Raw genomic sequence first — 16,221 nt, 5'->3', positions numbered from 1 at the left:
CAAAGGGTGCCCTTACCATGGCTCATGTGGTCAGCAGCACACCGACTTTTCTCCGCTCTCTGGGAAACTTGTGATGTATGCTTCCCCCTTCCCCCAAACCCTCAGAAAAGGGAAGAACAACTGTGGTAGATACTGTTGTTGGGGTTTTAGGCTTGTAGGAAGTAAAGCTTAATACTGCAATCTGGAAAAGAAGAGGAAGCAAAATGCAAATAGCCAAAGAGCCTCTTTTATATCGTCTCTGTGTGGTAGCAGGAGAGGGACAGAGAAGACCTAAGCAGGTTGGGGGAGGAGGTAAAAGGGGTAAAAGATACATGTGTGCTCTGATGGGGTACATAACGTATCAGTGGAACGTCCCCACTGCCAAGTTCAATCAAAACCCAGCCGATGTGTTTTCCTGTTGTCTCGGGAAAAGTCTGGAGTGGCTGAATGGCAATAATGTACTGCCACCGCCACTTGAAGGCTCTGGGGACTGAGGCAGCAAAAAAAAAAAAAAAAAAAAAAAAAAAAAAAATACCATGGACCCCTCGCAGCGCCTCCGACACACCCATGGCAGTAGCGGGACAGCAAATAGGTTCTTCCCCAGTGCGGTTGTGGCTCATCTTTTAGTGCGAGCAGGATCTGAAACAAAGAACCAACCGCTAAGTGACCTAAATGAGGACATGGGGTTTCACTACCTTACAATAACGTCTGGTTTAGTCAGCATTACGGAAGACTAAGGAAGTTGTGGCCAAATAAATGAAGTTCACCTTGAACTTGAAGACCTGTCATTTTAACCACTTGGAAACCTTTCTGACACACTCTGGTTCTGCTGCTTTTTTTGTGTGCTGCTTAGTTTCTTCCCCCTTCTCCCCACCCCAAGAACATTTTATCCCTTTTGCTTCTTAAACAGAAGATGCTAAAATATGTGAATCCTTGCTAGAAGTGTAGGGCCAGCACAATTAGCATTCAGTATCGAACTGCATGGAAACACTGCTCTATGCACACCTCTGAGCGTGTCTGAAACTCTGCCGAATAGCAGGTTGTCAGAATACACTCTGCCTTGTACCCCTGTCCCTATCCCCCATATGTGCACCTACATCCCGTCACCTGGTTTAAGACAAAGACATTACCATTACCCCGAGTCCCCTGTGAGGCCCTCCCATTGCCTGCCCATTTCCACTCTCCTCAATTTTGTGTTTATCCTTCCCCTGTTTGTTTTTTAAAAACAGGTTTATTCACCACATATACTCATATCCCTAAATACATGTCGTTTCGTTTTATGTGGTTTTCAATTTCCCAGTGCTGCTATAACTATTATTACATGTGATCTCAGCACACAGCTGGGAGAATTTCTTCAGTTATATACTTAGGAGCGTAACCGCTGGGTCATCGACACTTGCCTCTTCAACTCTCTAAAAAACGAAGCCGTATTACATTCCAGAGTGGTTGCGCCAGCTCACCCTCTACCCCCACAGCACTGGATGGGCTTCCCCTGCTTCTCTGCCTCACCTACCGGTGGAGAAGGGGTGTTGCCTAGTTTAAAATATTTGCCAGTCAAGTGTCCTACTGTGGTTCTAATTAGCGTTTTCCCCAATTAGGAATGAGGTCGAGGGACGCCTGGGTGGCTCAGTCAGGTTAAGCCTCTGTTGGTTTCTGCTCAGGTCAAGATCTCTCCAGACTTGTGAGATTGAGACCCTCCCCAATGCGCGTTCTCTTTCTCTCAAAATAAATAAGCTTAAAAAAAAAAAAAAAAAAAAGGAATGAAGCTGAGCCTCTTTTCAAGTATCTATGGCGCATACATGTTTTTTCTTCTGCGAAATGTCTGGACATGGCTTTTGCTTATTTTCTTACTGAGTTTACTGTTTATTGATTTAAAAAAAAAAAACAGCTTCAATGAGCTATAAGCCACATACCACACAATTCACCCATTTAATGTGTATAATCCGGTGGCTTTAGTATATTCAGAGTTGTGCATCTCCCACCACAATCACTTCCAGAACATTTTCATTGAAAGAAGGTGAAACCCCATGCCTCTTAGCCATCACCACTCTCACACATCTCATCCTCCAGCCCCAGGCAACCACTAATCTTTCCAGTCTCTATAGATCTGCCGATTCGTGACATTTCATATGAGTGGAATCACACAATATGTGGTCTTTTGTGTCTGGCTCCTTTCACTTAGCGTGATGTTTTCAAGGATCATCATGTTGTAGCATGTAGCAGTACTCTATTCCTTTTTCTTTTTTAAGTTTATTTATTTATTTTGAGAGAAAGCGAGAGAGTGAGTGGGGGAGGGGCAGAGAGAGAAGGAGAGAAAGAATCCCAAGCAGGCTCTGCACTGTCAGCAGAGCTCGATGCGGGGCTTTGAACTCATGAGATGTGAGATCATGACCTGAGCCGAAGTCAAACGCTTAACCGACTGAGCCACCCAGGCATCCCAAGATGGATGGTTTGTTTAAAAAATTTTTTTTGTTAAATAAAAAAATGTTAGATATACACACAAAATAGCAGAGTGTAAGACACCTCCATGTTCCATGTTCCCAGCATCTCACTTTGATAATTATCAACATTCTACCATTCTTTTTCTCTCTCCCTCCCCCGGTTTCCTCCCCCTGGAGTACTTCAAAGCAAACCCAAGGTAACACATCATTTCACCTATAAAAACTTCACAATGTATCTCTAATGATATTAAGGGCTTAAAAAAAAAAAAAGAAATACAAAATAAAACAAAAAACCTACAATATCTTTATGGTGTCTTAGAAGTTCTCAATTTGAACAAAGTCAAATTTACCAATCTCCATCTTCACAGTCTGCACTTTTTGGGGCTAATGTAAGAAATCTTTTCCTTACCCCATGGTCATAATGGTATCCTCCTATGATGCTTTATATAAGATGGGACACTTTTTTTTTTTTTTTTGCCTGTCATTTTTAAGTCTTTAATCCAACCTAAAATTATCTACAGTGTGAAGCACAGATCTAATTTCATTTTCCCCACACAATAACTAACTATTCTGGTTATTATTGATGGAAAAGTCCATCCTTACCTTCTTTAATGGCAACACCTCTCTGTTATAAACTGTTTTCACATAGGAGACCAGTTTTAGGTTTTCTCTATTCTGTGCCAACACCATGCTCTCTTAATTTATTTAAAAAAATTTTTTTAAATGTAATCTCTGCCAACGTGGGTCTTGAACTCTTGGCCCCTAGATCAAGAGTCACACGTTCCACCGACTGAGCCAGCCAGGTGCCCCTACCCCATGCTCTCTTAATTACTTTAGTTTGGTAATAATTCTTGGTGTCTAGTAAGACAAGTGACACACGGCCTCTATCTCTCACTCTCATTCTTTTTTTTTTTTTAACGTGTATGTATGTATGTATGTATGTAGAGAGAAATGCATGCACCAGCTGGGGGAGGGGCAGAGAGAGAGGGAGAGAGAGAATTCCAAGCAGACTCCATGATGTCAATGCAGAGTCCGATGTGGGGCCTGATACCGCAAACTGTGAGATATGTTCCAAGAGTCAGATGCTCAACTGAATGAGCCACCCAGATGCCCCTCACTCTCATTCTTTAGTAGTACGAGGGTTATTCTTGGCCCTTTTCCCTTCCATGTAAACTTTAAAATCAGCTTGTCAAATTAAAAAAACAACAACTAACTAATGCCCTCTTAAATCTATCGATCAATTTTGGGACGAACCGACATCTTTACCAAACTGACTTTTAATCTTGGAACATGTACATCTCTCCATTATTTTGGTTTTTAAAGTGATTTTCACTATGTTTTTATAATTTTTAAAATAATAGGTGTCATATTTTTTGTTAAGATTTTTCCCTAGGTACATTATACGTCTTTCTGATTATACTTTTGATACAGAGGGTATCTTTTCCTATAATCACACACTCTATTGCTGATGTACAGAAAGATCATTAAATTCTCTTATAAAGGTAATAATTTATTTGAATACTCTTTTTGGGTATCTGATGAGACAAATATATTATCTGAGAATATGGACAGATTTGCATCTTCCTTTCTGATTCCCGTGTCATTTCCTTTCCTTATTTTACTTTACTGACTAGGACTTCCAGTACAACACTCAGGAGAAGGGATGGGCTTCCCTTGTCTTGCTTCTCATCTTAAAGGGAATCTTTAAAAGTTTTCCAATAAATAGTATGATGGCTATTGCTGTCTATTTGTAGAGATACTTCATAATTAGGCTCCCTTCTATTCTTAGTGACCTGGGAATTTTTTTTTAAAGTGATGAGTATGCTGAATTTTACCAACTGCTTATTCTGTATCCATTGAGAGGAGCATATGATTCTTTTCCCTTTAATCTGTTACTGTAGTAACTACATTAGTCAATTTTTAAACGTTAAATAATCCTTGAATCTCTGGAATAAACCTAACTTGATCATGATTTTTTTTTTTTTTTTTTTTTTTTACATTGCTGGGCTCAGTTTGCTAATGTTTTATTCGTAATTTTTTCACACTTATATCCACAATTAAGAAGATGTTGTGATTTTAGAGTTTTTGGGGGAGGGCTGTCCTGGTTAGGTTTTGCTATTAAGATAGTAAGAGCTGAGAAGTGTTCCCTGTTTTCCTCTATTCTGGAATAGTTTGTAGAAGGTTGGTATATCTGATCCTTGGATGTCCAGTAAAACCATAAAAACCGGCTGTTGTATTTATGGAATCATTTTTGTTCTTGGTTAAATTTCCTAATAATTAAAGAATATTAGGGCTTCGTATTTCTTTTTGAGCAAATTCTTCTCAGTTAAATACCATATGTGTATCCATCTCACCAAAGTTTTAAAAAGGTATCAGTACGAAGTTATTCATAATGTTGTCCATCTGTTTAATCTCTGAGGCATATATAATAATGTCCCCATTCATTCCTCTCAATGGTGCTCATTTTCTATTTCATTATTTTCTTCCTTTATCTTTATTATTAGGTATTTGTCTTTACTCTTTACTTTCTTTGGACTTATTTTGTTGTGAAATTCTTAGGCCAGGTTCTCAGCACATTAACTTTGAGCCTCTACCCTCTCCCTACTATAAATATAAGTTTTCCTTGAATATTGCTTAGCTACATTCCTCAGGGTTTTGGTGAATGTGAATGGTATTTTCTAATTATATTATGATTTTTTTTTTTTTTTGGTGAGTTAATTCTTAATTTAATCCAACATGTGAGGATTTTCCAGTTATCTTTTTGTTACTGCGTTGTGACCAGGAAAGATGGCCTTCGAAATGTGATTCAAAGCCATATCTGCTAGATCAAGCCTCTCAACTGTGTGGTTCAAATTTCCTAAAATATAACTGATTTTCAGACTGCTTGATCTACCAATTATTGAGTTATATTAAATCATTCCAATATGAATGTGGGTTTGTCTATTTCTCTTTGTGGTTCTGTTAATTTTTTTGTCCAATATAGTCTTTACAAATATGCATTTTATTTAATTAAAAAAATCAGTAGATAAGCTAGTGAAACTAAATCAACAAAAAAAGGTTAAATACTTTCTGGTGAATCTTTAGAACTTTTAGCCATAATGTAGTGACCGTCTTTATTTCTTGATATGTTTTTTTTTTTTTGTCTTAAAATCAATTTTTCTGATAAATATAGCTATATCCCCTGGCATATCTTTTGCCAAACTTTTTCTTTGATTCTTTTTTATATACTTATGTTTTAGATAGGTCTCTTTCAAGCAGCCTAAAAGTGCAGTTTTGAAAATCTAGGCCAACAATATATCCATCTCTGGTTGACCATTTCCTGCACCCCTCTACTGCTACTACCTTGCCCCTGCCTGGTGCAGTAGCCACAGAGATGCTGTTAAATCCAAAATCAGCTCACGCATGACTCTGCCCAGAACCCCAACTCCCACTTCACTCAGAAGGAAGGTGCAAGTCCTTTCGTTGGCCCGCTGGGTCCTTTGTGGTCCGGCCCTCTTCGTCTCTCCAGTCTCATCTACACCCACTCTCCTCGCACCCTACACTGTGGCCCACTGGCCTGCTTGTACTTCCCAAACACGGCAGCCGTGATCCCTCTTCAAGGCACGTGCTCATGCTGTTCCCTCAGCCTGGAATTCCCTTCCCTACATATCCACCGGCTCATTCCCTCACCTCCTTCAGCGCTTTATTCAAATGCGACTCTTCCTGACTGATCGATTTGGAATAGTCACTTTCCCCATTCTCTATCTTTCATGTTTTGTTTTTTTCACTCTGGAACCCTCAACACTGTCTAATGTACTATTTGGGTTACTTATTTGGTTTGTTGTCTCTCTCTCCAATTAAGGATTTGGGGCTGTTTTGTTCACCGCTCTGTGCTATGTGCCTAGTAGTGTTTAGCATATAGTAGATACTCAGTAAATACTGTTGAATGAATCAATCTTCTACTTTCACTGGGACATTAGTGCACTCACACTTTTGTAGTTACAAATACTTTGTTATTTCTACTGTCTTAAGTCGTGCTTCCTATTTGTCCCTACTCTTCTTTGTCTTCTTTTCCTCCTTGAAGTTTTATAATCTCTATCTTTTAGTTGTTACTCTATTTTTGCATTTGTATATACTGATTATGTAAAGCTGAAATTAATCATTATCTTTAGCTTTTCACTGTACAAGATCAAGTTAGACTACTTTAACTCTCATCATACCGCCTGCCTTGATTAACAAGAGTGGTGTTGAATATTTTCATCCCCTCCTTCTTAGCCTCCCAAGAACATTATTATTTTATTATTATATCTGCCCATATTTGTAAACATTCTTTGCTTGTAGTTCCTCTTTGCATTTCAGACCTTCGAAATGTGTATTTTCGTGTAACACGAAATGTGGTATTACCTTCCTCTGTTTGAAATATCCATTCTTTATTTGTTTTTAAATGTAAAGTAAATAAAATAATTTATTTTATGCATTCGATAGTGTATACATTTAGTCAGTTTTTATCTTTTCTAACTTAACATCACAAATTTAATATCAATGACATATTTCAAAAGGAAGTTTCAAGATTAAAATGTTAGCTTCTCTCAACAACAGACGTTTCACAATAAACATAGATTATTCTGAATTTATATAAAATTAGTATTTATTTAGTTTACCAGATACTCAAATCTTTACCTTGTACACTTAAAAAAACAGAATTACTACCTCAGATAGTCTAAGATTATTTTAGCCTTTAAGCAACTGATTCTGGTCCCCATGCAGTGCTCTGGTGGATACACAGGGTCCTTTCTATACTCAGTACCTCTACAGGAGCTCCCAAGTAGCCAACATCTCACAATTCAAGTTTAAATACATGATTGTAATGGACATTATTCTCCATCCACACAGAGTTCAACTAATTTCTTTACTAAAGGATTGGATTCTGTATTTCTTTGACACTTTTCTTGGTTGCTTAACCACAGTCTGTGACATTTTAATGCTTTTGGATTTTTTGAGCAAGTTTCTGGCCATACCCTTTGCTCTCACTTTTCTTTGATTACTTTTTTCCATCATGATAAGTGTATTATTTAAGCCCCATCACCTACCTCACCCATCCCTCCGTCCACCTCCTCTCTGGTAACCATCAGTTTATTTTCCATAGTGGAGTCTATTTCTTGGTTTGTCTATTTCTCTCTCTTCTTTAATTTTCCTTTGCTCAAGAAATATCCATTCTTTAGAATCTTTGCTTTCCTTTTGTGAATTCTGGGTTTTAAATGTTGAAAAATGTCTTCATTTCATCCACATCTTTGAAAGATATTTTCGCTTACAATATTTTTCTGACTGGCTACTTATTTTCTCTCATCAGTGGCCACGTAACACTGTAGTTCGGCTTCCACTCTTGCTGTTGAGAAGTATGCTGTCAGTCAAACTGGCATTCCTCTGGAAAGCCTTCTTTTGTCTCCAGGTGCTTTGAACATCTTTTCGTTGTCTTTAGTATTCCAAAGTTTCAGTATGGTGTGTCGAGATGTGGATTTGTTGTGATTCACTGCAACTGGTGTATCTTTTCATTGTTTTTTTTTTTTAATTTTTTTTTCAACGTTTATTTATTTTTGGGACAGAGAGAGACAGAGCATGAACGGGGGAGGGGCAGAGAGAGAGGGAGACACAGAATCGGAAACAGGCTCCAGGCTCTGAGCCATCAGCCCAGAGCCTGACGCGGGGCTCAAACTCACGGACCGCGAGATCGTGACCTGGCTGAAGTCGGACGCTTAACCGACTGCGCCACCCAGGCGCCCCTCTTTTCATTAGTTTTGGAATATTTTTAATTATTACGGGCTCTAAGAGGACGCCTCCTCTTTGCCAAAACCTGGGATTGGACCAGTCTAATGCTCTCCCACCTGAGATATTCTGGCTCCAGTTTTGGTATTTTTTTAGCCATTATCCCTTCAACTATTGTCCCGGTCCCATTCTTTTTCTTTCTAGAACTCCAATTATCTGGATATCTATCAGGCCTTCTCACGTGATTTTTCATCATTCTGTCCTGCAGTTCACATAATTTCTTTAAATAAATATATCTTTGAGTTCACTAAATATCTTTTCAGCTGGGTCTAACCTGCAGTTAAGCCCAGCCATTGATTTCAAAACTTTAGTTACTTATATCTTTGTAATTCTGAAAGTCTACATAGTTCTTTTTCAAATCTGTTTAGTTATAATTTTAATCTTTTGATTTTACTCATACTTTCTACTCCTTCCTTTCATTTCTCTAAACACATGAGAAAATTTCTTTTTTATTGTATGTCTGATAATTTCAGTATCTTTGTCTTTGTAGGTCTGATAGTGTCATCTGTTATTTTTGCTGACTTTTGCTTATGGTGCCATGTTTCCTTATTTGTTTTGTGATTTTTAACTGTGATCCCAGTTCTTCAGAATTTATTTGAGGGGTGCTTGGGTGGCTCGGTTGGTTGAGCGTCTGACTTCGGCTCAGGTCGTGATCTCACAGCTTATGAGTTTGAGACTTATGTTGGGCTCTGTGCTGACAGCTCGGAACCTGGAGCCTGTTTCGGATTCTGTGTCTCCCTCTCTCTCTGCCCCTCCCCCACTCACACTCTGTCTCTCTCAAAAATAAACATTAAAAAAAAAAAAAAGAATTTATTTGAGATTTGAATTGAAGGAAGATCCCTCCAGAAAAAACTATGCATTTGATTATATTACGTGCCTGGGGCCACTATTAGCTTAGGACCACCTTGGATTAAATTCTCAGTTTCAAGTTTTTCAGGTACCTAGGGAATGTCAACTCATGCCCCAGCTTACACGAGGGCCAGTTTGTGGTTATAAATGTTCACGGAAGAGTCCCCTACTCCATCTCACTCAGCACCAAGGTCCAAGACAGGCAGTTTTCTTCCAGTGCCTGAGATGATAAAGGTAAAGTGGGAAGGGAGGGTTTATTTCTGGTTGAACTTTACATGGAAAATACAGCCCTTTGGGGTTCCGTCTTTAGGTAAAGGGTCTCCAATTAGACTCTCCACCTGTTTTCCCTGACACCTGCCATGATTCTAGTCCAGAGCTGCTGGGATCTCCACTCCTGCCTGCTGACTCGGTTCTGGGCTGATAAGGGCAGGGACAATACCTAGGACAACCATGTTACTGCCCTCCCCCCCACCCCCTCACGTCCTTTGTGGCCACGATCACAGCCGTGCTCTTTTATGGTAGAATTCTGAAAAACCAGTCACTGAAGCTGCCCGTCTTCTTTTTGGCTTTGATATCTTGACCTGGAAATTTTTTGTTTTGTGTATGTGTATGTGAAATGGCTGTGGATCACACTATTTATACACTCACTTGGCATTTATCAAATAAATGAAGTTACAGCAATATTATTAGGTTAGTTTTAAAGTCAACAAGCAACATAGACATAAAATATTAGCAGAACTACCCTTAAAAATCTTGAAGCACCTGTAAAATACATTGTGCTGGTTTGGCAACTGAGTCCAACGAACCCAATTTGTCCTCCAGCTACTGTTCTCCCATTAGCATCATATTAAGTAACTGGCTCGAGCTACTGTAATAGCAAATAAAATTATTTTCAGCACCGTGCTAAGGTGAAGTGCACGAGAAGCACCTAGGCACAGAGAACTGCTGAGGGCACCGATCATGCTCATGCTACTTTGAGGAGTAAGTTCTCTGACAGGAATGGTGGACAGACTTTCCTAGACCACCAAATCATTGCTTCTTACACCACTTTTGAGGGCAGGGGTGGGGTGGGGGGTCTGTGCCTTGCATGTGTGGTTCGTTTCCCGCGATGCACTCTTTGAAGTGCAGAGACCACGTCTTGCAAATCTTCACAGGACCTGAGCGCCCAGCATTTTGCCATGTACATGTTTACATGGAGGCTGCTTGGGAAATACTGAATCGACGGATGTGGGAAATGATCGATAGCATTGCTCCCTATGGGCAGCAAAAGACTTCCAACTAACAATACAAACTTGGCCTCTGAAATACCACAGCCTCATGTGATAAGCAGCAATCCACGCTCCAGATCAGTGCTCCTACTACCCGTCAGCTGTCTTAAGGAAAGGGAAGTAAATTTTCAATGAGATCATCGGACTCAAGGCTTTTCTAGTTGAGAAAAAACAAAGAATGCACCATGACTTCCACACCACTAAAGGAGGCCCAGACCTCAAACAACATGAACATATAACTGGAGCTATTTTTCTCCCTCCAAGGTCTCAAGTGAACAGGAGAAGTAAAATTAAAAGCTTTATTTTTTAAATTACCTAAATGCAAAGGCTTTTGTAAATTGTGCCTCTTAGATCTGCCCCTAAGGCCCTTTCCAACTGATCAGAGTGGCCTTGATAGTACCTTCTGGCAACATTCTGGCTTGATGAGAGAGTGAATGAATCCATTTATTTATATCCTGAGTGACATGAGGAGAAAGGGACAGCTGGGGAGCGAGGGCCAACCTGCTGTCCCCTCACCTTCCTGGGCATGGCTCCAGCGTGTAGGAATGAACAACACAGGCACAAGAGCATCAGATCCAGTTCGTGAAACCCTGCCTGGTGACACGGAGGCGCCGGGCACAGCTGCACGGGCTTTGTTCAGAGAAAAGGCAGTCCCGAGCAGCTCTGGAGTGCAGCCACAGGGGACAGGGGAGCGAACTGGCTGACCACAGGAGCACCGAGAACTCATGCCCTCCCAGAACCTTCTTCATTTCTAGTGAGCAACAGGGCACTCAGTTTTACTCTTGGATGTTAAATGCACCCTGGGTCAAGTGTCCATCTGGGGGACATTTACTTTCTACTTGCAAGTAACTGGAGAACTGAAATCATATATACAATAAGCTGAATTCTTCCCCCCAAAATGTTCCATAACTTATCCACGAGATCATGACCTGAGCCGAAATCAGACACTTAACAAACCAATTGAGCCACTCAGGTGCCCGACATCTATCTAGTTTTGAAGCATAATCCATTTAAACATATCTGGGATGTGTGTGTGTGTGTGTGTGTGTGTGTGCACGCGTGCGCACGCACATATAACTTTATATATAATATGTTTATATACAACGTAAATGTATGTGTATATCAATATATATATATTTGTGTATATCAAATATATATATGTATTTTGTGTATATAAAAATATATGTATATAATCTGGATTTATAAAACAAATCACTAAATCATTAAAAGGAAAGTGATATATTTCACAAAAAGTGCATTTACTTTCTTAAAAAGATTTAATTTCTTCATAGAAAGTTCTAATAATGAAGAATGGTAGAGTAACACAAGGATATTTGCTTAAATCTGATTTTTTTTTTTCTATTTATTGGCCTTCTAATCTTTGGGATTTAAAAATAATGATTACTGTTTTCTGAGCATAGGACAAATACATGCTCACTGTAGAAAGTCTTTGGTGGGGTCTAAGACAGATTTTTATATAGCTTTGAGTTCAAAAGAATTGATAATACAGAGACATTTTGTCTCTTCTCGAATAATAATTTCTAGCCTGATACAAATTCCATCTCATTCCACCTAGAGTAGACACAGCATTAATTCAAAAAAGATGCTGGACACTGGTTCTCTGCCTAAAGATCAACAGAACAGAGGACTTTGAATTACTTGAGGAAGATAAAGGAAGGACTCTAGACAACTGACTTTCAAACTTATTTTTAGTAAAAAAATACATGATATATGAATATACACATAAATATCTTTCTGACCTGAACAGAAGTCTCACAAAACAACTCTTACTTTTATCATAGAGGACCTTGGTATTTTTCTTTCTATTCTATCCTGTTCCATTGCAGGAGGGGTGGAGGGAAGAGAAAGACATGATGGTTATGATCAGGGGTATGCTAGTAAATGTTTACCAACTGGTTCTCTGTGGTAAAACAGAGGCCCCAGCTTTGTGGCGTTGGCTGATTTCCACCACAGCCAAGTTCAAGTAACCAACATGAAGTTGGTGAAAGCAGTGTTGGGAAGACATGCACCACTGGCTCTGGGACGCCTGGTTGGGTCCCACTAATTGATCTGATGACCAACTCTTTGGTCATGACCCACAGTTCACAAACCACTGCTCTGGAGTCTAGAGAATCAAACTCATTAGTATTTAACAGGAAACTGAGAGGGGCGAGTAGACACGGTCTCCAGGAGGTACTGAGTGACAGCACCTGTACTCAGGATGACAAGAGCTGCCTGGGCACTGGTCTGAGGGGAACCTACTCTCGTACCCACTCTGACCTGGCATCATCTGCCTTCAGCTTCCCCAAAATAGATCATCTTGGGGAAATGAGAGGTATCGAGCAATGACTCTAGGAAAACGCCAGTCTTCCTGAGTTTGTTTCTTTCTTGTAATGTGGGAATAATACTAATGATAATAATTTGTGTGCTTTGGCTAAGGGTCACATAAGATAAACTATATGCAAACATTCTGGAAATTATAAAGGACTCTACAGGGCATAGTCACACAAAAATGGTTCAATTTAACAAAATCTTAATCACGGGCAATTAAAAAATATCATCTGAGCTCATCAATCATTCCCGCCCCCTTGACTCTCCCTTCTGTGGGTCTCTGAGAGTCTGAAATATCCAGGTGCCTCTTAAGGCTGCCTCCTTGGATGGTTCCACCGGCTCTTCTTTCTTCTTTGGCTTTGCTTCCAACCCCTTGCTCCCCGACATTCTTTCCCTCAGATAATTTATCCACTCACAGCTTTAATAGGTAAACTCTACATCTGGCTCACATGTCTCCCTAGCTTTTGAGAAGACTTTTCTCAGTTTAATGTGCAGCCATCATGTCAAATTTGACTTAAAAAACATTTTTTTTTAAGTTTTTCAATTTATTTTGAGAGAAAGAGCACAAGCAGAGGAGAGGCAGAGAGGATCCCAAGCAGACTCCCTGCTGTCAGTGCAAAGCCCAATGAGATGCTCGATCCCACAAACTGTGAGATCGTGCCCTTAGCCAAATCAATAGTCGGACACTCAACTGAGTGAGCCATCCAGGTGCCCCCAAATTTGGCTTTTAAAATACTAACAGTGTTATTTGTCCTACTCACCCACAAAACTAGGTACTCTAATTCTATCAACTGCACTCCTAATAGCCCAGTTACCAAGATTTTCTTTTTTTCTTAGAGCCAGCTGCTCAACTGACTGAACTACCCAGGAGCCCCAGCAAGGTTGAATTTAAAGAACTTGCATCCACTTCCCCATTAGCATGGCTGCTATGAAAAGAGAGAGAGAGAGAGAGAGAGAGAAGCAAAGGAAAGAAAACAGAAAAGAAGAAGTATTAGTGAGGATGTGGAGAAATGGAACTCTTGGGTACTGTTGCTAGGAATGAAAATGGTACAGCCACTATGGAAAAGAATATGGCAGTTCTCCACAAAATTAAAAATAGAATTACTATACAATTCAGCACTTCTACTTCTGGATATACACCCAGAAGAACTGAAAGCAGACTTGAAGAGATATTTGTACACCCACGTTCACAGCAGCAGTATTCCTAACAGTCAGAAGGGAGAAGCAAATCCAGTATCCATTGTCAGAGGGATTAATAAAACGTGGTACATACGTACAATAGAGTATTATTCAGCCTTACAGGGAGGAAATTCAGATGTGCCACAACACGGCTGAACCTTGAAGACATTACGCTGAGTGAGATAAGCCAGTCACAAAAAGACAAATACTGTGCGATTCCACTTCCACGTGGTATCTAGAATAGTCAAATTCATCGGGACAGAAAAGAGAACAGGGGCTGCCAGGAGATGGGAGAGAGGAGAATGGGGAGTTACTGTTTAATGAGTAGAGTCTTAGTTTTGCAAAATAAAGTTCCGTGTTGGAAAAGAGTTCTAGAGATGGACGGTGGTGATGGTTGCACAAAAATGCATATGTACTTAATCCACTGAACTATAACACTTAAAAATGGTTAAAGTGGTAAATTCTGTGTTCAATGTCGTTTGCCACAATGAAAAGAGAGAGAGTCAGTAACAGTAGATATTGCTCTATCGCTTATTCTGCTGCAGGCATCATATGAAGTATTTACTGCACACATTGTCTTACTTACCCCTGATTTGCACAGCTGCAAAGAAGCTAAGGGTTGAAAGTAGGGGAAATCTATGATTTTTATCTGCCTAATATCCCTTCCCATCTGCTGTGGTTTCGGCTCCTCTCACCTCCTTTGGAAAACTGCTCCCCACCTGTTCTATTCCAGTCAGGTGATTACAGCCAGACTATAAATGTCAGTGCAATACCCTCTTTTTTTTTTTTTTTTTTTTTTTAATTCCAGTATAGTTAGCATATAGTGTTCTATTAGTTACAGGCGTGCAGTATCGTCATTCAACAATTTCATGCATTATCCAGCGCGCATCATGACAAGTACACTCCTAAATCCTCTTTACCCATTTCACCCACCTCGTTTCTGGTAACCATCAGTTTGTTCTCTAGAATTAAGAGAGCCTCACACCCTCTTGAGCACAAAAGTTGGCAGGCAATCCAGACCTGGCCTAGGGCCCCACCCCTGGGGCCACAGCAACTGCCATAAGAGGTGGTCCTGTCATCCAAGCCAAGCCAATCACAGCCCTTCCTGGGGACCTCTACGTACTAACGCAGAAACACTCTCTTTACTCTGCGGTCATTGAGCTGGAAAGAATAAGGCTGGAGCTGGTGAAACTACTCCCCTCCATCTGATCTGCCACATGGAAGAAACCACAGAAAGAAGGAAAGAGGGAGGTTAATGAAGTTGTGAAGAGACATGTAAGGAGATGGAGAAAGATGAGGCAGAGAGGGATGGAGAAAAGGAAAGACCACACCGGAGGTCCTGGAGCCGTCCTAGTTCTCTACAGAAGTCAGCAGACGCACCCCTTCTCTTAGGTGGCTGAGCTGGGATTTGTTCCTGTGGTGGCTTCTGGGGGCCACCGACTGGGGCTCATGTGTCAAAATCATCAGAGTGCAGGTGGAAGCTGAAGTTCTGAGGGTGTGAATGAAAGAACAAGCCCCGAGGAAAGAAACACACACAGAAGAGAAAACCTCAAGGGCAGAACTGACTAACGTGTCCCTCAGGAGAAGGGTCACTTCAGTCTTTGGTGAAGCAAGGTGTTAGATAGGCATGCGGCAGGAAACCGATCTTGTAACCGATCTTCTTGATCTTCTAAACAGCACCCATGGAAGGAATATACAAAGTCTCAGCTAAAAAAGGAGGCAAGAAGAAACATTTCTCATGTGACTGCTGGGATGATTAACTGAGGAAGCTCCACGTAAAAACCCCAGCACTCGGGGCAGAGCAGGTGCTCAATGGAGAGCAGTTCTTGCTCTCACGAGTCTTCAAACTGTAACGACACGGAGAGAGGAGCGGACAGTGCAGACGACCGCGTGAGAGAACACCACAGGAGTTCAAAGGCTCTTTGTGGCAACTTAAATTTCATCTCTTCAGTGCCTTTCTCTTTAAAACCAGTTGTGTTACATTCACAGTAATTCATGCATTTTCTGTACACTGATGATGAAGGAGCAGAATGAGAAATTAAGCAAACCATCCCATTTGTAATTGCACCAAGAGCAAGGAGATACGTAGGGATAAATCTAACCAAAGAGGTGGAAGACCTGTACTCTGAAAACTGTAATACACCGATGAAAGAAACTGAAGACGACACAAAGATATGGAAAGACATTCCATGCCCATGGGCTGGAAGAGCAAACATTGTTAAAATGTCTGTACTACCCAAAGCAATCTACATACTTGAGACAATCACTATTAAAATACCAAGAGCATTTTTGCAGAACTAGGAGAAATAATCTTAAAATTTGTAGGGAACCACAGAAGACCCCGACAGCCAAGGCAGTCCTGAAAAAGAAGA

General features: G+C 40.4%; 1 protein-coding gene across 7 annotated transcripts in view; it reads right to left on the bottom strand.

The window, feature by feature from the left end:
* TTLL5 (tubulin tyrosine ligase like 5) overlaps positions 1-16,221 on the bottom strand; it is a 300,979-nt gene that overhangs the window by 13,913 nt on the left and 270,845 nt on the right. For 4 of the 7 annotated variants that reach the window (XM_045451557.1, XM_045451567.1, XM_045451574.1 and 1 more), the window contains one exon: positions 205-618. The exons of 1 other annotated variant lie outside the window; for it this stretch is intronic. Coding sequence is in view for 2 of the 6 variants with exons in the window: in XM_045451567.1 (XP_045307523.1) it covers positions 596-618 (23 nt within the window). In the remaining 4 variants the exon portion in view is untranslated. Of the gene's footprint in view, positions 1-204; positions 619-16,221 lie in introns of those variants that run through there. 2 more of the 7 variants (XR_006705160.1, XR_006705161.1) reach the window with 1 other exon arrangement.

The sequence above is a fragment of the Leopardus geoffroyi genome, chromosome B3 (genome assembly GCF_018350155.1).
Source record: "Leopardus geoffroyi isolate Oge1 chromosome B3, O.geoffroyi_Oge1_pat1.0, whole genome shotgun sequence".
NCBI classification, from domain to species: Eukaryota; Metazoa; Chordata; class Mammalia; order Carnivora; family Felidae; genus Leopardus; species Leopardus geoffroyi.
The sequence above is the reverse complement of the archived record's forward strand: the minus strand, read 5'-3'. Positions and strand labels throughout refer to the sequence as shown.